The 21,430-nt window shown below is 52.5% G+C and overlaps 1 protein-coding gene across 2 annotated transcripts; it reads left to right on the forward strand.

The window, feature by feature from the left end:
* Positions 1-1,604: 1,604 nt before the first annotated feature.
* Positions 1,605-20,870, forward strand: IDH2 (isocitrate dehydrogenase (NADP(+)) 2). 2 transcript variants are annotated; one of them, XM_033189029.1, is made up of 11 exons: positions 1,605-1,877; positions 12,319-12,410; positions 13,305-13,470; positions 15,288-15,448; positions 15,534-15,677; positions 16,428-16,564; positions 16,742-16,893; positions 18,591-18,703; positions 18,871-18,968; positions 19,062-19,154; positions 19,594-20,870. In XM_033189029.1, the coding sequence occupies exons 1-11, from the start codon at positions 1,763-1,765 to the stop codon at positions 19,679-19,681; spliced, it is 1,359 nt and encodes a 452-aa protein (XP_033044920.1). In that variant the 5' UTR covers positions 1,605-1,762; the 3' UTR covers positions 19,682-20,870. The 2 variants fall into 2 exon arrangements, with proteins under 2 accessions (XP_033044920.1, XP_033044921.1); XM_033189030.1 differs by lacking the exons at positions 12,319-12,410; positions 13,305-13,470 and having other exon boundaries at positions 1,661-1,877.
* Positions 20,871-21,430: the final 560 nt, after the last annotated feature.

A 21,430-nucleotide genomic window follows, 5' to 3' on the forward strand; every position in this document is an offset into this window, starting at 1 on the left:
TCCACCTGGCAATGTTGACTGTGAGGCAGTGGAGGGGAGGGCTGAGAACACAGAAGAGAAAGGTTGCTCCTATTTGGAATGAATTAGTGTGACTGGGAAAGTGGAGAAGGGAAAGAGGTCAGATTTTTCAAAATAAAACCCAGCCCTCAGCTAATGTCTTAGTTTAAGAAAACAGATGAAGAAAGAAACTTTGTGGCAGAACTAATTACAACCGTCTTTTGTGGCCAGATGCAATGGCTCACACCGGTAATCCCAGTGCTTTGGGAGCCCTAGGCGGGAGGATCATCTGAGCTTAACAGCTGGAGACCAGCCTGGGCAACATAAACATAGTGAGACCCCCCCATCTCTACTTTTAATTAAAAACAAAAAACAAAAAACAAAAAAACCATCTTTTCTATGCAAACAGGAAAAAAATGGAACTGTTGTCTACTGTGGCTGCTTGATTACTCTAGGGTCTCAGAATACCCCAAAATGCAGGCCTCAGGAGCAGCTCTCTCTGACCCTCTCCCTCCCTCCTGTCTTTGGCCCCTCACTCTCCCCGGAGGCCAGCCATAGAAACTAGAATCCTTCTTCCTCAATGCAGGTCATAGAAACCAGAGCCCTTCTCCCCCAAAGCCAGATATTGAACCCAAAAATATTACTCTAACTTTCTCCCACACGTTTCTGGGTAAAAACTGGCCATAAATAAATTATCTGACCTACCTTGTTTGCTTGCAGGTCCTAAGACCCCTCCATCCCAGAGAGAGTCCTGCCCCATACTCAGAAGGAAGGAATGCTGCAGAGAGAGGCCAAGAATCTACACGGACAGGCCTTGCTGGGTTTCCCCACTCAGGTTATTGGCCTTCTGGTCCAATTATATTTCTTTCTTCGGTTTTTTTTGTTTGTTTGTTTTTGTTTTTGAGACTCAGTCTGGCTCTGTTGCCCAGGCTGGAGTGCAGTGGCATGATCTCAGCTCACTGCAACCTCTGCCTCCCAGGTTCAAGTGATTCTCCTGCCTCAGCCTCTAGAGTAGCTGGGATTACAGGCGCGCCACCATGCCCGGCTAATTTTTGTATTTTTAGTAGCGATGGGGTTTTCATTATGTTAGCCAAGCTGGTCTCGAACTCCCGACCTCAAGTGATCCGCCTACCTCGACCTCCCAAAAGTTCTAGGATTACAGGTGTGAGCCACCGCGCCCGGCCCATCGTGGGATTTCAACTCTCTACACCAGCTGGACGTGACAGCGGACTCGAGGAGGCGCAGGTGCCGGTGGTCTTGGCTCAAGAATGCAGCAGCCGTGCTGGGCTAATGCGCCTTGGAGGTTCCGCCCTGCAGGCGAGGGAAGCAAGGGTTCGCTCAGATTGACCTTTGGGTTTAAGCTAAAGCGTCAGTAACTGACATCCAGGTTTACATGGGGCATCCTGGAGAGGGTCAGCCTCGCAAGCGGTTCTGCTAATCACCCAGCCCCGATTCCGCTAGCGGGTCCCGGTGGGTCTCACGCCTGTAGCTCCTGCTGAGCCGGGCTTTCAGCGGCGCCCAGAGAAGCACCGGCCGGGCCTGGCAGCTGGGTCCCGGCTTCCGCGGGACACTGGAGGCGTCGGAGGCCCTGGCCCCGCCTCCTCCCCGGCAAGGCCCAATGGGGCGGCGGGCCCGGCAGCCCCGCCCCGGTGGTGTCCGCGCGGCCCGCGCCCGCCAGGCCCAGCGTTAGCCCGAGGCAAGGCAGCTGGGAGGAGTGACGCGCGCTCGGACCTCTCCCGCCCTGCTCGTTCGCTCTCCTGCTGGGATGGCCGGCTACCTGCGGGTCGTGCGCTCGCTCTGCAGAGCCTCAGGCTCGCGGCCGGCCTGGGCGCCAGCGGCCCTGACAGCCCCCACCTCGCAAGAGCAGCCGCGGCGCCACTGTGAGTGCCGCGCGGAGGGTCCTGGCGGGCGCGCGCCCCCAGCTGCGACGTGGCGGATTACCAGGCTGGGGCCGGGGAGTGCGACCAGCCAGCCCGCAGCCAGGGGACGGCGGGGTCGGGCGCTCAAAGGGCCAGGGGGCAGCTTCGCTCCGCGCTCCCCCGCCTGGCGCTTCCTGGCCGGGCCAGGCGCTGGGGTGGGGACTTGAGGGACGGTGGCAACTGGTGGCCCGGGCGACGGCCAGTTCTGCGCGGGCGGGGGCTCGGGGCTGTCGCGCGCCCCTAGGTATTTCGGGAGGGGGTCCTGAGAGTGTCCCGCACCCGAAGGGTGGCCTGCCCGCCCTGCGCCCCTGGAACGAGACTAGCACCCGCTGGGGGCTGGAGCACCCCGCGCGCTCCCCTGGCGAGAGGGAGGGTCGTGGCGCGGCCCCTGCTCAGACAAAGACTGGGAGGCGGGAGGCATGCACTTCCCCTTCCTTTTCAGCCAGGCGCGCGCTGATACCAGGCCCACGTCAGCTATTTTTGGAGCCTTTTACACAGCTGGAGGAGCGTCCTTTTTAATTTTCCCCTTTTGTTTGGCCGCCCCCACCCCCACCCCTTCGCCTTCATCGCTGCACTTGAGGCTCCATCCTGGGGCCTCTCCTTGACTTGACCTGCCTTGGCAGGCACATGCCCTCCCTGCCTGGCTCACTCGCCGCAGAGACCTGGCAGCCCGCGCAAAATGTCACTTTGCGGAATTGTTCCCACGGCTTCTGGGTACCCTTAGCTCCCTGCTTAGGAGAGAAGACAGTAGTCAGGTCGTGATAAGCAAGACTTAGCCCGAGCCTCCGTTACCAACGCAGGCTGCCTTGCCTGGCATGTGGGCATCGGCCTGCCCCCTCACCCTGGCTACCCAACACAGCTACAAAAGGCAGGGAGCAATGTAGGTCCCTTGGCCCTGTCCGATGCCTGTTGTCATGGAAACCCCTATCCTAATCTGGCCAGGAGCCCCTTGCAGTGAGCCAGGAGAGTGAGGAAGAGGGGGTGGAGCCCGCCGGCCCTGGCCTGGCCGGAGGAGGTAATGGTTAACCGGATTGTGGGAGCAGCTGACTAGAGCTGGGGGGTAGGGAGGCTTGGGCCCCAGTCCTGCCTCCCCTGCCAAGGAGAAAGGGGCATGTCTGCTTTTGCACCTCTGGGAATCTGTCTCAGGGATCAGCCCAGCAAGTCCCAGGTTCCAAGTGCCCCAGGCCCCTAAGATTCCCATATAGCACACCACCTTCAGCAAAAATACGGTGGAAGTGAGCTACAAACTTTAATTCTCCCTTCTTTTCTGCCTTGATGGTAAAAAAAGAAACAAAACAACACAACACAAACAGGAACACAAAGCCCCTTTTAAGGGTCCTGAATTTGGATGCAGGAAAAGCAGTCAGTTGTGGGTCCTTCTAGAAGTCCCCATGTGGGTTGGTTATGAATGGGGAAATTGCTTGGTTTTTGAGTTGGACATCAGACTCTACAGTTGCGACTCTGCCAGCTTGTTACCTGGCAACACAGCTGGAGACAGAATACTTGGCATTCCTCTTGATGACAAGGAAAGAATATTTTTGGGCTAAAAGAGCCCCGTGTCTTTGCTGCCTGGTTATTCCTGCATACATCTTTTCCTATTTTGCAACGCCATAGGTTTCCAGCGACTGCTGGTGATGTTTCTGGTAAGTTAGAGCTTGGGGCAGTGGGGGCCAGTTCTGTGAACCGCCCGGTGGGAGAATTACTTATCTAACCTTCCTTTACTCCACTCCTAACCCAGAAATTTCTTAATTCTTGCCCCTTAAGTGTGCAGATCTTTCTGCCATGTCAGATAAGGCCCTAGCTGCCCTGCCAGAGCTGATTTGGGTGGTTGTGTTTAGGCCTAGTAGGTACTGAGGAAAAGCCTCTTTGGAATGGCTGAGGCCTGCTCCCACATCTTCTGTGTGAAGTTGAGGGCTCTTGGGCTGGTTCCATTCAGGGTATGAGGTGCTGGAAACTGCTCTCGGATTACTGGAAGCTGGGGTCTATGGCCTTCCCTGGGATTTATACTCTGTAAACCCATGTTAAAAATACCAGCAGATTACAAATATTAGTACACTGTAGGTTGTAAGCTTCTCCAGGGCATGGGGCCCAGTGCTGGTGAGAGATGCCACCTGTGTACATCTGGTGCAGGCTGCTGGTAAGAATTCACTGGCCCCTGTGTGGCAATGCACACCAGATGAGTGAGAGGGGAGGAAGCACATCTAGTGAAACAGAAGGTAAGGGCCAGGGCAGCCCTGACCACAGATGGCGTTGACTTCAACTTGACCTTTATTTATGTCTTTGACAAAAGTAGTGTACTCCTACTTTGTGCCAGACACCATACTGGGTGCTGGGGATAGAGCTGGAAATGAAACCAGCAGAGACTCTTTCAAAACCCTTAGGAGCTCAAACTCTGATGTGGGAGGGGCAGACAGTAAACAAGATAGACTTTGACTAGCATGATATATGGGTACAAGAGCTAAGGAAGGCCAGGCACTGTGGCTCACACCTGTAATCCCAGTATTTTGGGAGGCTGAGGTGGGAGGATTGCTTGAGGCTGGGAGCTCCAGACCAGCCTGGACAATATAGTGAGACCCTGTCTCTACAAAAATAAAAATAAAATTAGCCAGGCACAATGGCGCGTGTCTGTAGTCTAGCTACTCAGGAGGATCACTTGAGCCCAGGAGGTCAAGGCTGCAGTGAGGTATGATTGTGCCACTGCACTCTACCCTGGGTGACAAAGCAAGACCCTGCCTCCCCTCCCCCCAAAAAAAGAGAAGAGCTAAGGAGAAAAAGACAAGAAAGGTATGTGCACAAAAGTTTGGATAGGGCAGCCAGAAAAGTCCTCACTGAAGGAATTGCTGAGGAGGGGAGGAAGCAGGCCATTTTCTGGAAGCAGGGGAAGAGGGACTTGCAGGTGTCAGGGGCATGATGGAGGAGCAGAGAGGATGGTGTGAAGGCTGGCTCAGCAGGCACCAGGTTGAGTGACGGGATGAGGTTCAGCAGTAGGGTCTGTAGAGGGCTCACAGGCCGTTTTTGAGAACGTTGGCTTTTACTTTGCAGGGTTTTGAGAGAAGTGCTGTGATCTGATTTCCATCTTATCAGGAGCATTGTAGCTTCAGGACCTGGCAAGAGAGGATGATGGCTTGGATCTGGATGGTGGCACTGGGGATGGTGAAGAAGTGGTTGGATTCTGGATATTTTGAAGGAAGAGCCAGTAGTGGGAAAAGGTTCCAGTTCAGGAGATTTTACATAACAATCTAGATACGCAGCAGGCACTCACTCATGGCAAGGATGGGCTTGTCTGAGGGTGGCTTCTGGTTTTGGTGGTTTGGATATGGATAGGAGAGAAGAGAAGGAATGAAGGATGACACCAAGGAAACTACTAGAGTTTGTTCCAAATTGGCTGTTCTGGCTGGATGGGGTGGCTCCCAGGACTTTGGGAGGCTGAGGCGGGTGGATCACTTGGGGCCAGCAGTTCGAGACCCGCTTGGCCACCATGGTGAAACCCCATCTCTACTAAAAATACAAAAATTAGCTGAGTGTGGTGGCGGGCACCTGTAATCCCAGCTACTCAGGAGGCTGAGGCAGGAGAATTGCTTGAACCTGGGAGGTGGAGGTTGCAGTGAGCCAAGATCATGCCACTGCCCTCCAGCGTGGGCGACGAGTGAGACTCCGTCTCAATACATACATACATACATACATACATAAAATAAATTATACAAAATTGCTGTCCAGCCTTCTTGAGCCCCCAGGAATTGGAACCTTTCCCCACTCTCTGATCCTTTGCTGGGACATGCTGACTGAGCAGCCTCTCTGCTGAGAATATGGGTAGGAATGTGGAGGGAGCAGTTATGCCTGGGGCTGGCTGCCTGTGACTGGACCTGTAGCCTCCTGCTGGGAGCAGCAGGAAGCCAGGGATGGGTTTTGAAATCCTTACTTGGTATTGGGTGCTAGGAGCCCCAGACAGGGAGGAGAGTCGGCCTAATGGGCCTCTGATGAGTGGTGTAATTCCATCCTGCACTCTCCCCGAGAGGCCAGTGTTTGTGCAGTGCATCAGCTGAAGATTCACGGTGGCTGTCACTTCAGAGGTTTTCAGGGAGGTCTAACTGCTGCTCCATGTATTTCAGGTAGCTTGTCACCACTTGTCTCCCAGAGAAGGGCAGACCATGGCTGTATCTCCACCATACAGGCTGAACAGCAGACAGGGGTCTCAAACTCCAGTGCCCTGGGCCACACTGGAGGGCACTTAGCTGTCATGGAGTGAAGTGAGAGGCCCCCCTCAGCCCAGCCCATCCTTGCCATGAGTGAGTGCCTGCTGCACATCTAGATTTTTATATAAAATCTCCTGATTTTTTTTTTTTTGACTGGTTTAAATTTTTATTATTTTGGTAAAAAATGTATAAAACTTACCATCTTAATCATTTTTCAGTGTACAGTATTGTTAAGTACATTCACACTGTTGTGCAACCATTACCACCATCCATCACCAGAACTTTGTCACCTTGCAAAACTGAAACTGTCTACCCATTAAATAACACCTCCCCATTTCCGGTCCCCAGTCCCTGGCAACCACCATTTTACTTTCTGTTTCTGTGAATTTGACTATTCTAGGTACCTCATGTAAGTGGAATCATATGGTATTTGTCTTTTGTGACTGGTTTATTTCATGTAGCATAATGCCCCCCAGGTTCATCCACTTTGTAGCAGGTGTCAGAATTTCCCCCCTTTTCAAGACTGAATCATATTCCATTGTAGATACAGTAGTCCCCCTTCTCCTTGGAGGATGCATTTCAAGGCCCCCAGTGGATACCTGAAACTGCAGAGCCTGTAGATACTATGTTTTTTCCTATACATACAGATCTATGATAAAGTTTAATTTATGAATTAGGGACAGTAAGAGATTAGCAATAATAACTAGTAATAAAATAGAACAATTATAACAATATACTATAATGAAAGTTACATGAATGTAGTCTCTCTTAAAATATCTTATTGTGCTGTACTCACCTATTTTCGGACTATCGTTGACTATGGGTAACTGACACCACAGGTAACTGACTTCATGGAAATAAAACCTTGGATAAGGGGGGACTATATCACATTGTCTTTATCCATTCCTCTGATGGACACGTGGGTTGCTTCTACCTTTTGCTATTCTGAACATTGCTGCTATGAACATGGGCATACATATATCTCTTTCAGATCCCACTTTCAATTTTTTTTGGATGTATATCCAGAAGCAGAACTGCTGGATCATAATAGTAATTCTTTTTCTTTTAGCCGAGGAACACCCATACTGTTTTCCACAGCAGCTGCACAATTTCACATTCCCACCAACAGGGCACAAGAGTTCCAATTTCTCCACATCCTTGCCAGCACTTTATTTTCTGTTTTTTTTTTTTTTTTTTTTTCCTGATAGTAGCTATTTTAGTGGTTATGAGGGGATAGTGGGGTGATATCTCATTATGGTTTTGATTTGCATTTCCCTAATGATTAGTGATGTTGAGCATCTTTTCATGTGCTTGTTGGCCATTTGTATATCATCTTTGGACTTGAAATGTCTATTTAAGTCTTTTGTCCATTATATTTATTTCCTGTTATCCAGGCTGGAGTGCAGTGGCGTGATCTCTGTTCACTGCAACCTCCATCTCCTGGGTTCAAGCAGTTCTTCTGCCTCAGCCTCCCAAATAGCTGGGACTACAGGTGTGTGTCACCACACCAGGCTAATTTTTTTTTCTATTTTTAGTAGAGACAGAGTTTCACCATTGTGACCAGGCTGGTCTTGAACTCCTGACCTCAAGTGATCTGCCCACCTTGGGCTCCCAAACTGTTGGGATTACAGGCATGAGCCACGGCGCCCAGCCAGTCTTTTGTCCATTTTAACAAGGAGTTATTTGTTTTATTGTTGAGATTTACTGATTTTTAAAACTTGGTCACCAATTAAGATTTTTTAAAAAAACCACTACCTGGAACAAGCAGAACAAGACTATGCTGGCATCGGCTCATGTGTTTTAGGCATTTCAGTATCCCAGTGGGGTACTGGATAAGTGCTTAGTTAGCACTTGCCGGTGAGTAAATAAGCAGGTCCCATGGTCCCTGAGGGTTGACACACCAGGTCTTTGATCTTGACCTTGAACTCTCCTAGCTATGCCTGCCTGAAGCCCAACCGTGGAGCCCAGGCTGAGGCTGAAACCTGTAAAACTGGCCCCAAGTGAATCTCTTCTTAGGGCTCCAGATTATGATAGTTCATTTTTTTAAAACAAATTTGATTAGCTGTCCTCAAATGAACTCATAGGAGATGCTCCCCAGAACTAAACTAGCTCTGCAACAGCTTAACAGACTTTCTGCAGGTTCTGCAGCTCTTTCCACTCAAGCTTCAGAGAAAAGTGAAAGAATATTGTAGATTGGGTTCAAAATCCCCATCGCATCTTGGGAAAGGTGGCAGAGCCAGCAGCAGCCAGCCACCTTTTGTTCTCTAGGGAATGAAACAGTTCAAGGCTGTGTTTGTGTTCTGCGTCCCTACATCTGACCCACAGGTCTTCCAGAGACCGCATTTGGGTCAGGAACCTGGGTTCTATCTTGCCTCTGATGCAGACCACACTCTCTGAGTCTCATTATTCCCCCTAAATGATCTCTAAGATTATTTTTAGATTAAAAAAAAAAACACGTCTGCGTATCTTTGGAAAGTGAGTTGTTTGAGGTCTGTTAGGCTTTAGTCACTTTTGTTTTAAATGTGCTGTGGTGGTTTCTAGGCCTGCTTTTCACAGGTATTCTGTCCCTTGTCAACTTAGCAGTTGTCAGATCTTCCGACTCTTTTCTTTTCTTTCTTTTCTTTTTGACGGAATCTCGCTCTGTTGCCCAGGCTGGAGTGCAGTGGTGTGATCTCGGCTCACTGCAACCTCCGCCTCCCGGGTTCAAGCGATTCTCCTGCCTCAGCCTCCCCGGTAGCTGGGATTACAGGCACATGCCACCACGCCTGACTAATTTTTGTATTTTTAGTACAGATGGAGTTTCACCATGTTGGCCAGGCTGGTTTTGAACTCCTTACCTTCAGTGATCCACCTGCCTCAGCCTCCCAAAGTGCTAGGATTACAGGCATGAGCCATTGCACCCAGCCCCAACCCAGTGTTTTCAAATAAGTATTCTCTTCCCTTCATTTGCTGTGTCTAATCTAGAGTGGAGCTGGAAGACACATCACTACGTTTCTAAGGACTGTGTGTAACACAAGAGTAAGCAGGTTGTAAGTGAGGCTGAGGAATGCTGCTTTGGGGGAAGGGCACAGCTCTCAGCCGTCCTGTTCCGAGCTGGTGAGATTTCCCTGTGACGGCCGGGCGCGGTGGCTCAAGCCTGTAATCCCAGCACTTTGGGAGGCCGAGACGGGCGGATCACGAGGTCAGGAGATCGAGACCATCCTGGCTAACATGGTGAAACCCCGTCTCTACTAAAAATACAAAAACTAGCCGGGCGAGGTGGCGGGCGCCTGTAGTCCCAGCTACTCGGGAGGCTGAGGCAGGAGAATGGCGTAAACCCGGGAGGCAGAGCTTGCAGTGAGCTGAGATCCGGCCACTGCACTCCAGTCCGGGCGACAGAGTGAGACTCCGCCTCAAAAAAAAAAAAAAAAAAAAGAGATTTCCCTGTGACTGTGTGACTGAAGTTTTAGTAGATCTTGTTCCCTGCTCTGCAGTTGCTGCTTCTTCCCAGGTTGTGGGCAGAGGAGCAGGCTGGTGCTCCGGTGCCCCTGTCTGCTGCAGGTTGAGGTTCAACAAACCTTGTCCAAGGCAGCTGTACTGATTCATTGTTAGGTGGCCAGTTCCTGAGCTTTCTTTGAAATGCACTTACCAGACTGTTGGGTTTTCCTGCAAGTCAGACTCTCCTTCAGTAGCATCTCCTGCTCCCTACCCTCCATTGTCTCCTTGGACCTCTGATCAGCCCCTCATTGAGTCCTTTGATGCTTCTCTGGTAGGACTGACCGACCTGTGTTGACTGGGATCAAGGGTTCAGAGTTCCATTCGCAGGTGCTGTAAGCCTGTCCTTCCTGTTGAATAAGGTCAGTCCTCGTGGCTCTGCTGTTTTCAAGCTCTGTAACCTTGGGCAGTAAGCTGTTAACCTCTCTGAGCCTCAGTTTCCCACATTTAAAATGGAGATAATGGCCAAGTGTGGTGGCTCACGCCTGTAATCCCAGCACTTTGGGAGGCCAAGGCAGGAGGATCACCTGAGGTTAGGAGTTCAAGACCAGCCTGGCCAACATGGCAAAACCCCCTCTCTACTAAAAATACAAAAATTAGCTGGACCTGTTGGCATGTGCCTGTAATCCCAGCTCCTCAGGAAGCTGAGACAGGAGAATCGCTGAAACGTGGGAGGCGGGCGGAGGTTGCAGTGAGCCAAGATCATGCCATTGCATTCCAGCCTGGGCGACAGAGCAAAGACTCTGTCACAAAAAATAAAAATAAAAATAAATAAATAAATAAAATGGAGGTAATGATACCTTCTTGGGGTTATTTTTGGGATTAAATGGAATCACATTATATAGCATTGGTACCCTGTAAGGCACATAGTAGGCACTCAATACCTATCTAGATACCATTTCCTTGATCACTACAAGTTAGTTAAGGGCTCTTGGGTTGCAAGCAACAGACAAAGTGACTGGTTAACTTGGAGAGGATTTTATTATGAGCTACACAGGGTAGCTCATAGAATTGCAGGGAAAACTGTAAAGAACTAAGTCTTGGACAAAAGAAATATCTAGGCATGGGCATGTAGCCCCAGCTACTAAGGAGGCTGAGGTGCAAGGATTGATTGCTTGAGCCCCAGAGTTTGAGCCTGGCCTGGGCAACATAGAGAACTAAAGAGACCCTGTCTCTATACAATAAGTAAATACATAGAAGGGGAGCCCAGGCCCTCCTTAGGAACTAGATGGCAGGAGCCCCTGGACAACCTCTTGCTGATTTGGTGCTGGATGAGGCAGCCGCAGCTAGCCGGCGTTCTTTGTGTTGGTCTCCTTTGCCTTCATATTCCAGGGGGAGAGGATCTGACTGGCCAGGCTGGCCCCCACCCTCTTGGCCACTGGTGGGCTGGGCATGTTTTTGGGTAGTTCTACCTAGCCAGATTAAAGTAGGGGTGGGGTGGGGAGTCCAGCCAGCTTGGGCAACAGGGCAAGACTCCATCTCCACAAACAAAAAAAAAACTTAAAAATTAGGCTGGTGCAGTGGCTCACGCCTGTAATCCTAGCACTTTGTGGGGGTCGAGGCAGGTGGATCACTTGAGGTCAGGAGTTTGAGACCAGCCTGGCCAACATGGTGAAACCCTGTCTCTACTAAAAATAAAAAAATTAGCCAGGTGTGGTGGTGCACACCTGAAATCCCAGCTACTTGGGAGGCGGAGGCCCGAGAATCACTTTAACTTGGGAGGTGGTGGTTGCAGTGGGCTAAGATCGTGCCACTGTATTCCACCCTGGGGGACAATAGTGAAACTGTCTCAAAAAAAAAAATTAAAAATAGCTGGGTGTGGTGGCATGCGCCTGTAGTCCCAGCAACGTGGGAGGCTGTGGTCGGAGGATCACTTGAGGCCAGGAGGTTGCTGCTGCAGTAAGCTATAATGGCATCAGTGCATTCCAGCCTGATCAACAGAACAGGACCCTGCCAAGAAAGAGAGAGAGAGAGAAAGGAAGGACTGAAGGACAGGAAGGAAGGAAGGAAAGAAAAGAAAGGAAGGAAAGAAAGGAAAGGAAGTAAATGAGGATGGATCCAGGTGCTCTAAACCAGCAGTTACCAAACTTTTTGGCACCAGGGGCCAGTTTCATGGAAGACAATTTTTCCATGGGTAGCAGGGTGGTGGGCAGTGGGGATGGTTTTGGGATGATTCAGGTGTATTACGTTTATTGTGCACTTTATTTCTATTATTATTACATTGTAATATATAATGAAAACATTATGCAGCTCACCATAATGTACAATCGGGGGGAGCCCTGAGCTTGTTTTCCTGCAACTAGACAGTCCCATCTGGAGGTGCTGGGAGACAGTGACATCATCACGCATTAGATTCTCATAAGGAGCATGCAACCTAGATCCCTTGCGTGCGCAGTTCCCAGGCATGAGCTCAGGTGGTAGTGCTCACTCGCCTGCTGCTCTCCTCCTGCTGTGTGGCCCAGTTCCTAACAGTCCATGTACCTGCATTAAAGGCTGTGGCCTGGTTTGCTGACCTCTCTCCAGAGCCCACGGTAGTAGTCCATGGCCTGGGAGTTGGGGGCCCCTGCTCTAAGCAGTCAGGGAGCTGATTTGCAGACGGGGGAGTGGACGCTGGGCAGTTGGAGCCCTGGCTTTCTGCCACCGTCTCCTGGTGAAGGGCGGGCCTGGCCGGGAGGAGAGGTCCCCCCACTCCAGCCTCCCCAGGGGCATGATGCACTGTGTGTCCCCGCTTCTAGATGCTGACAAAAGGATCAAGGTGGCAAAGCCTGTGGTGGAGATGGATGGTGATGAGATGACCCGTATTATCTGGCAGTTCATCAAGGAGAAGGTAGCGCCCCCTCCCGAAGTGGGTGGCTCTTCAGGTGGGCTGGCCAGGGAGTGTTCTGTCCCACAGGGTCTTCTGGACTGCAGGTCCCTAGGACTCCCCCGTTGTCCTGGTTGGGCAGCAGCAGCAGTTTCTTCCCCTCTGTCTACCCTTCTTTCACATCTGGTCCGCTAATTGTTCGGAAGTCGTCAGGCAGGGGCCTGTCCCCAGCAGTCTGTGTTGTGCTGGTGCCAAATCCCACGTTGTGTCAACTTTGAGCAGCTTCAACGTTAATCCTGTATCATTTCCGTCTTGATCCCCTGCATTTTACCTCACTTCTTGAAAAGGAGTGAAAGGGGAACAGGGCTGGTGGGCAGGGCAGTGCCCCGGCCTGCAGCTGTGGTGAGCCGCCCTGGCAAAGGGGTCCCAGCGTGGCTGCTTGGTGTCTCCAAAGTTGCCGTGGTCTGTGTATGTCCAGGAGAGCATGTAGTCCTTGTGAAGGCGCCACACTGTGTGTGCGTTCATGGGACACAGGTTGAGAACTGCCACTTCTGATTGTCAGATCTCAAAGCACTTGAGGAGAGGAGGAGACCAGTTGTATGGAGAAATGTAGATGTACTTGGGGTTGGGCTTTGGCTGAGTCGGTGGGCTGTGTGAGGCGGGCAGATAGGCACAATGGGGGAAGAACCCTCCAAAACGCTGCGGCCTGGCCTGCCGACCTCTCTCCAGAGCCCCAGCCTCTGCCAGCTCTGGCCAGGCCCCACTGAGAAATGGCTGACTCCAGCTTTCTGCTGCGCCCCTCCACTCATCCCTGTTCTGACTGTCTCCTGCCGTGGCCTGCAGACTTCCTATCCTGCCCTTTGTTGTCGTGTCCCTGAATCGCTGGGGTGACGCCTTGCTCTGACCCTCTGTCCCCAGCTCATCCTGCCCCACGTGGACATCCAGCTAAAGTATTTTGACCTCGGGCTCCCAAACCGTGACCAGACCGATGACCAGGTCACCATTGACTCTGCATTGGCCACCCAGAAGTACAGTGTGGCTGTCAAGTGTGCCACCATCACCCCTGATGAGGCCCGTGTGGAAGGTGCGAGGGTGTGGAGGTGGGCGGGCCAGGGAGGGTCACAGGCTTCTCCCACCTGCCTCTCCAGACTTGGGGTGGGGCAGTTGGCCATGTCACTCATCTCGGGACTAGGAGGTTGGGAGGCTGCAGAGCTGGGGCTTTCCTGAGGCCAACTGCACCTGAGGCTAGTCTCCCTGTGTGTGCCTGGTGGACAGTGGGGCCTCAGAGGTCACTGTTGATGAGGCTGGGGCAGGCATGGGAAAGGGGCTGGCCTCAGGTTCCACGGTTAGGGCACAGCAGAGCTGAGGACAGAATCTACGTCTTCCATCTCCCAGGACAGTGATGTTTCTGCTGCACTCTAAGGCTCTGACAGTGGTAGGTGTCATTGGTGACAGGGCTGAGGAGGAGGAGGAGGAGGAGGAAGGTAATGCTGATGTAGTCACAGTAATGATGGCTTCTTTGGGCAGCAGTCCATTCTGGCATGGACAATCTTGCAGGCAGGTTTGCAGAGAGATTGTGCAGAGGAGTGCTGTGTGTAAGGCCTGTGTCCTTCAGAGCCTCAGCAGCCTCTGGGGAACATCGCTATTGCCCTCCTGCCGCTGGCTTGGCCTTGCAGGTCTGCCCCTGTCCCCATGGTTATGCAGGATCCCTGAGAGGTGCCCCCACCAGGCCTGGACTGGCTTCTGGTCCTTCGCTGTTGGGGCCGCTCTCGAGGGTTCCATGAAGAGACAGCAGTGTGTGGGCAGAGAGGCTAGGTTTGGATAATTCGAGAAAGGATGGTTGAGGAGTTTTCTGAGCTCTCTTTTCCTACTTTCCACAGTCAGAGGGAGCTGGTGGGAAGCACTCAAGATACATCTGCAAACTCCCAGGCCTGCCCCTGTCCTGCAGGTCATGCCTGACCCACAGCACTGGGATCATTTGAGTGCTGAGCTCTTCATTTCACCTGAGCCCTGGGAGTTATGTATCCCCATTTATGGACAAGGCAGGAGAGGGTCACAGCCTTAGGAACTGGGGCGGCGTTGGGGCCAGGACTGGAGCATGCGGAGTGGGCAGTGTGTTGTCAGGCTTCGTCAGACAAGCCCTTCTCCTGGACTGCACTCCCTCCATGTGTGATGTGGGAATCATAATGGCCAACAGAGCACTTAGCATGGACCGGGCACCGTTCTAGGCCCTTTACACACGAGCTCATTTAGTCCTTATGACAACACTTAGGCTAGGCTAAGTCCTTATGACAACACTTAGGCTAGGTATTTTTCCAGTAATTCTCTTTTACAGCTTCAGTTGAGTCACTTTTGTAAGCCTCACCATTAAAATTGGCAGACTTGGCTCACACCTGTAATCCCAGCACTTTGGGAGGCTGAGGCAGGCAGATCACCTGAGGTTGGGAGGTTGAGACCAGCCTGACCAACATGGAGAAACCCCATCTCTCCTAAAAATACAAAATTAGCTGGGTGTGGTGGCACATGCCTGTAATCCCAGCTACTCGGGAGGCTGAGGCCATCTCTCCTAAAAATACAAAATTAGCTGGGTGTGGTGTCACATGCCTGTAATCCTAGCTACTCGGGAGGCTGAGGCAGGAGAACTGCTTGAACCCGGGAGGCGAAGGTTGTGGTGAGCTGAGATCGCGCCATTGCGCTCCGGTGTGGGCTGGAGCAAATACTCCGTCTCAAAAAAAAAAAAAAATTGGCAGACTCCAGAGCCCACGCATTTGCACTCTAGACTCCACTGCCTCCCTTGTGAAGAATTTTAGGACCGCCGTCTGGCTGTGTTGTTGCTTGGGGTTCAAATTCTGGTTCAAAGGTGGCAGCTGCAGTGGGACCACTTTATCTCTGTCCTCACAGAGTTCAAGCTGAAGAAGATGTGGAAAAGTCCCAATGGAACTATCCGGAACATCCTGGGGGGGACTGTCTTCCGGGAGCCCATCATCTGCAAAAACATCCCACGCCTTGTCCCTGGCTGGACCAAGCCCATCACCATTGGCAGGCACGCCCATGGCGACCAGGTAGGCCAGGGTGGGAGAGGGGATCCACTGACCTGGGTACCCCCCGACCGGAGCTCCTGGCCTAGCCATTCTCTTGTCTCTGCAGTACAAGGCCACAGACTTTGTGGCAGACCGGGCTGGCACGTTCAAAATGGTCTTCACCCCGAAAGATGGCAGCGGTGTCAAGGAGTGGGAAGTGTACAACTTCCCCGCAGGCGGTGTGGGCATGGGCATGTACAACACCGATGAGGTGAGGCTGGCTCCGGCATCCTGGGCCCCTCCTCTCCCAGCTTGTCTCTTCATCTCTGTCTCGTGGTTTTCCTTTCTTCTGTGATGGCCTCATTCTTAGGCCACAAAGAGGCAGAAATGGCCACCAGGGCTGGGCATGGTGGCTCACACTTGTAATCCCAGCACTTTGGGAGGCCGAGGCAGGAGGATTGCTTGAGGCCAGAAGCTTGAGACCAGCCTGGGCAACAGTGAGACCCCATCTCTTGGGAAAAAAAAAAGAAGAAGAAAGAAAAGAAAAGAAGTGGCCACGAACAGCTCCAGGCGTACTCCTGCCTGCTTGGCTACCCTATCAGAAGACCAATGCCTCTTTACCCTCAATTCCAGCTCAAATGCCAGGTTGAGTCACATGACCACCTCTGAGCCAATCACAGAGGCCTGGGGAGAAATGCTTCTGATTGGATAAGCCAGGGACACACTGTCAACCCCAGTGCTAGGCCTAGGAATTAGCCCTGCCCAGCCACTAGTCTAAGAACTGGGGAAAAGGCGGTGCTTTCCAAAGCAAAGTTGAGGGGCCTCTTGCCCCTGGGAAGTTGAGAGGGAGAGGCTGGGCCAGCAGAAACATCCTGTTCACTGCACGGAGGCTGGTGTTAAACAGTCGTGTGGGCGGCGGGGCACCGTTCCTGGAGGTCTGGGCCTTGCCCTGGGAGGTGGGAGGTTGCTGGCAATCTCCAGGCTAGGGCACCACGCCAGGGCCCTGTCTCTCCCCCTGCAGTCCATTTCCGGTTTCGCGCACAGCTGCTTCCAGTATGCCATCCAGAAGAAATGGCCGCTGTACATGAGCACCAAGAACACCATACTGAAAGCCTACGATGGGCGTTTCAAGGACATCTTCCAGGAGATCTTTGACAAGTAAAGCCTCATCCATGTACTCCGTGGCCTTTCTTCCCTCCCCCCCATGCTGTTCCCATCCTATACCCTTGGGAGGTCACTATTAGAATGCATTTGGCTCAGCTCTGAGGCTCAGGGAGGGATCCCCAGCCTGTCAGCCTTCTGCCCTCTCCCCATAACAGACCTTTTTACTCCCAGGCACTATAAGACCGACTTCGACAAGAATAAGATCTGGTATGAGCACCGGCTCATTGATGACATGGTGGCTCAGGTCCTCAAGTCTTCGGGCGGCTTTGTGTGGGCCTGCAAGAACTATGACGGAGATGTGCAGTCAGACATCCTGGCCCAGGGTATGCTGGGAGGATGCTGCTCCCTGTGGGGGTGGACTATTGGTCTTCTCTGGCTGGAGGGATTTTCAGACCCTTTCGGTAGAAAACTCTAGTGGAGCAGCAGGACTCATTGCAGGGTCCTCTGTGGACAGCAGGGGGCAAGACTCCCTGGCATCTGAGTGAGAGAGGATCACAAATTAGGTTTGGACTGGTGTATTACTGAGGCTGCTCTTAGAGAGAAAGGAGGGCACAGGAATTCCAGGGCTAGGTTGTCAGCCTTAGGATGCTCCAGTCCATGATGGAGCCTCATGACTGATTCCAGTAGGAAAATGGGATCAAGCAGGACCGGGGGTTCTTTAAACTACAGCGAATGCTTTTTGCATAGTGAACCTCATGGATGGAAGAGAATGTCGGGAAGCCTGCAAACCCCCAAGCCCTAGGGTGTCCTACAAGACAAATCAGATTGCAGTAAAAGTATAGGTGATGAAGTCAGGAGTTTGACACCAGTGTGGCCAACGTAGCGAAACCCCGTCTCTACTAAAAATGCAAAAAAGCCGGGCGTGGAGGCGGGTGTGGTGGCAGGCACCTGTAATCCCAGCTACTTGAGAGGCTGAGGCAGGAGAATCTCTTGAACCCCGGAGGCAGAGGTTGCAGTGAGCCGAGATTGCGCCATTGCACTCCAGCCTGGGCAACAAGGGTGAAACTCCGTCTTCCAAAAAAAAAAAAATAGGTGAGACCGTTAGAGAAGAACAGCGAGAAATGGGCCAATTGTGTTGGGAACAAGAGCAGGAAAGGTGGTAGACATGGGAAACAGGCAGGACAGAGAGAGTGAAAGAGAAACCTAAGTTTACCAGGGCAGCTCCTGGTAAGGGGAAAGGGGAAGCCCGGGACCGGTTCTGATGAAAAGCAGAGTCGTTACTTTGTGTAAACCTTTGGCTTTACTTTGGAAAGTTCAGTGGGGATCCTCTCACCAGAACAATTCCCATGTAGGATAGAAGGATGAAACGCCGTGGCAGATGAGGCAGAGGCGTGAAAATTAACCTTAAGTGTCTAAGGAATGGTGTGAAGGTGCAAGTAAAATGGAGAAGGGATTGCTCACAGGCAAAATTCTTAGAATTCATAGATAAAGCATTTTCCTGTAGATGTTGTCCATGTTTTCTTTCTTCAATCCTTATTTTGGTGTCATGGGGGTGCCTTTGAAGCCCTGGAGCCCTTGACAATAGAAAAGTTTGCTGGAGTTGACATGTGGATTTGGGAACATTCGGAAATTAATCAAAAAGCTTGAAAGTGGCCTAAGAGAGCAGCTGCAAAAGTGATTGTCGGGAAATAGCTGACCACAGCTTTATTGTTTTGCTTGAATGTGCCTCCAGGTCACGAGCCAGGCTGGGTGGAGGCTGTGGGGGACCACAGGACTCTGTGGGGTCTTGGGCCCTATGGGCCACAGGCTGTGGGGTGCCTGGAGCTGGTGACACAGATGAATGTTAACGTGCTGGTGATAGCCACCCTCTGGTGCCCTCCAGCCCTGTGCTGGGCCCTGGAGACCCACAGCAGGGTGGAGAGGCCTGGAACAGTCCCTGTCCTCCCAGTTGCAGTTAGGGGAGGCTGAGTAGAGCCACAAACTGTGACAGCTACAATATTGGGTTGTAGAGGGCAGCAGGGCTCAGCTGGGTGGCCCCAGGAGAGGCAAGGCCCTGAGAGAAAGGCTTTCTACCCTCCAGGCTTTGGCTCTCTTGGCCTGATGACGTCTGTCCTGGTCTGCCCTGATGGGAAGACGATTGAGGCTGAGGCTGCTCATGGGACCGTCACCCGCCACTATCGGGAGCACCAGAAGGTGAGTGCAGGGCATGGGGCCTCACAATGCCCTTCTACCTCTAGCCTACTGGGCTAAGGGCTGGAAGGACGAGCCTGACCCGCCAGTCCAGGGGTGGGCAGCTGTATCTGGGCAGCCTCCTCGCTAGCTGGCTCAGCTCTTGATCCCCCTGCGACCCCCGTCCCCAGGGCCGGCCCACCAGCACCAACCCCATCGCCAGCATCTTTGCCTGGACGCGTGGCCTGGAGCACCGAGGGAAACTGGATGGGAACCAGGACCTCATCAGGTAAGCATGGAGGGAAAGGCTGGAGCTGCTCAGGACAGGCTCTGAGTCCTGCCCTTGCACAGATGGGGTCTCATTCTGCCCCATCCCCCGTAGGTTTGCCCAGACGCTGGAGAAGGTGTGCGTGGAGACGGTGGAGAGCGGAGCCATGACCAAGGACCTGGCAGGCTGCATTCATGGCCTCAGCAAGTGCGTGGCCTGGGGTGGTGGGCAGACCCTGGGGCCAGGTGGGAGGAAGCCAGGGGACCCTTCCTAAAGTTCCCCTCATGAGTCAGCTTAGCTGCCAGGGGGCCTGGAGCAGGACATATCCATAGCCCCAAGAGATTGCTCAGGCCAGCCTCTGCAGACCAGGCCTAGTGAGTTCCTCCCCATCCCTGAGGCTGGCTGCTCAGCGCTCCTTCTGACCCTGCCCACACCCCTCTCCCAGCTTCTCTCAGGAGAGCAGTTACGTGAAAAGACAGACCCTACCGGTGCCTGCCGAATCACTGTGGCCTCATGGCAGTGGGCTATAGCTGGCCTCTAGCCTATAGCCTGGGTGGCAGGAGATGGCTGTTCTGATGCCCAAGCTCAGGCTGTTCCGTGGAAGGGCCTGGAGCCGCCCCTGATGTGAGTGGTGCTCTCTCTGCAGTGTGAAGCTGAACGAGCACTTCCTGAACACCACGGACTTCCTCGACACCATCAAGAGCAACCTGGACAGAGCCCTGGGCAGGCAGTAGAGGGAGGCGCCACCCATGGCTGCAGTGGATGGGCCAGGGCCGAGCCGGCGGGTCCTCCTGAGCACGGCAGAGGGTGAGCCTCACAGCCCCTCTCTGGAGGCCTTTCTAGGGGATTTTTTGTAAGCGAGATGTTTTTAAAAGCATGTGTGTTTCCCCTCATGGAGATGTGAGGCAGGAGCAGTGTGTTTTACCTCAGCCAGTCAGTATGTTTTGCATACTGTAATTTATATTGCCCTTGGAACACATGGTGCCATATTTAGCTACTAAAAAGCTCTTCACAAAACTGTCTGCTGTGTTTGTCCCTGAGGGGAGGAGGTAGTGGGACCCTGAGGCAGAGGCCCTGCTAGAGTTGGCAGGTTCCCCTGGGGCAGACCAGAGCACCTCAGGAAGGGGCTGCCACCGCGGGGAGGGGACCAGGCAGCCCTGGGATCCCGCATTCCACAGGGGCCCCCTGCGGAGCTCTCAGACACTCAGGGCACAGGCCTGTGAGTTCCCTGGAAATTTCTAGCATGATCCAGTTTCTGTGTCCAGTTCTGCATTCTGAGAGTCAATCAGTCCCTGATAGGTTGTCATTGATTGTTTTCTTCGTTGGTTTTAACCTTCTAAACATCTCCAGATCACTTTCTTAGCCCTTTTCTAGGCACTAAAAACAAGTCCTGCCCACACCTGCCTCACACTTCTCCTTTCCAAGGCTGACTGAGTTTGGCAGGGCTTGGGTGTGGGTGAACGAGGGCCCCGCATTGTCTAGGCCAGCGGTTCCCAGGCTTGGGTTCACTTTCACCATGCGTTGGCAAAACTAGAAAAGTAAGCTTGTGAAAAATTGCTCTCAGCCAGGCATAGTGGTGCACGCCTGTAATCCCAGTACTTTCGGAGACTGAGGTGAGTGGATCACTTGAGGCCAGGAGTTCGAGACCAGCCTGGCCAACATGGTGAAACCCCATCTCTACTCAAAATACAAAAATTAGCTGGGCATGGTGATGCGCACCTGTATTCCCAGCTACTCGAGAGGCTGAGGCAGGAAAATGGCTTGAACCTGGGAGGCAGAAGTTGCAGTGAGTCGAGATTGCACCACTGCACTCCAGCCTGGGTGACAGAGCAAGACTGTCTCAAAAACAAACAAACAAAAATTGCTCTATGCAAGTTCTTTAGCCCCATGTAAAAAGGAAAAATAAAAGTTGCTCTAAAGCTACATATAGTCAAAAGGATTGTCTTCTGCATAGTAAGTTCCGCAAAGCTTCTACTTTTTGGTGTTAAAATGTCCTGGAGAAGAGTTGTATAATCTTTATAAAGCCCTGGACAGGTGTGGTGGCTCACGCCTACAGTCCCAGCACTTTGGGAGGCCGGGAGTTTGAGGCTGTAGTGAGCTATGATTGCACCACTGCACTCCAACCTGAGTAACAGAGTGAGACCCCATCTCTCAAAATCCCATCTTACAAAGTCCCTTTCCTCAATACTGGGGGGACTCCTATGGCTCCTGAAACCTGACCATTGCTGTAGACTGAGTGGCCTTGGAAGGGCTCTAGCCCTCCACCCACACTGGTGACCCCCCGCTTCCTCTTCCTGAGTAATGCCCTGAAACTCTCAGGGCTGTAAGAAGAAATGTGGACTGCTGGCTCCAGCAGGCCCAGCCCCTGGGAGGAAGCTCAAGGTTTCCTGCCTCTTCTTGCCTGTCATCAGCACAGGGCTGGCAGCTCTGCTGAATGCAGCCTCTGAAGCCCAGCCTGGCATCGGGAGCTGGCTTTTTTCCTG

This window comes from Trachypithecus francoisi, unplaced genomic scaffold, assembly GCF_009764315.1.
Source record: "Trachypithecus francoisi isolate TF-2019V2 unplaced genomic scaffold, Tfra_2.0 Lachesis_group3, whole genome shotgun sequence".
NCBI classification, from domain to species: Eukaryota; Metazoa; Chordata; class Mammalia; order Primates; family Cercopithecidae; genus Trachypithecus; species Trachypithecus francoisi.

Bases quoted from the DNA above. Each gene is read 5' to 3' on its own strand.
- IDH2 (XM_033189029.1), top strand. From the start codon at position 1,763: ATGGCCGGCTACCTGCGGGTCGTGCGCTCGCTCTGCAGAGCCTCAGGC. The intron at 12,411-13,304 runs GTAGCGCCCCCT...CTCTGTCCCCAG, and splicing joins GGCAGTTCATCAAGGAGAAG to CTCATCCTGCCCCACGTGGA. The intron at 15,449-15,533 runs GTAGGCCAGGGT...TTGTCTCTGCAG, and splicing joins GGCACGCCCATGGCGACCAG to TACAAGGCCACAGACTTTGT.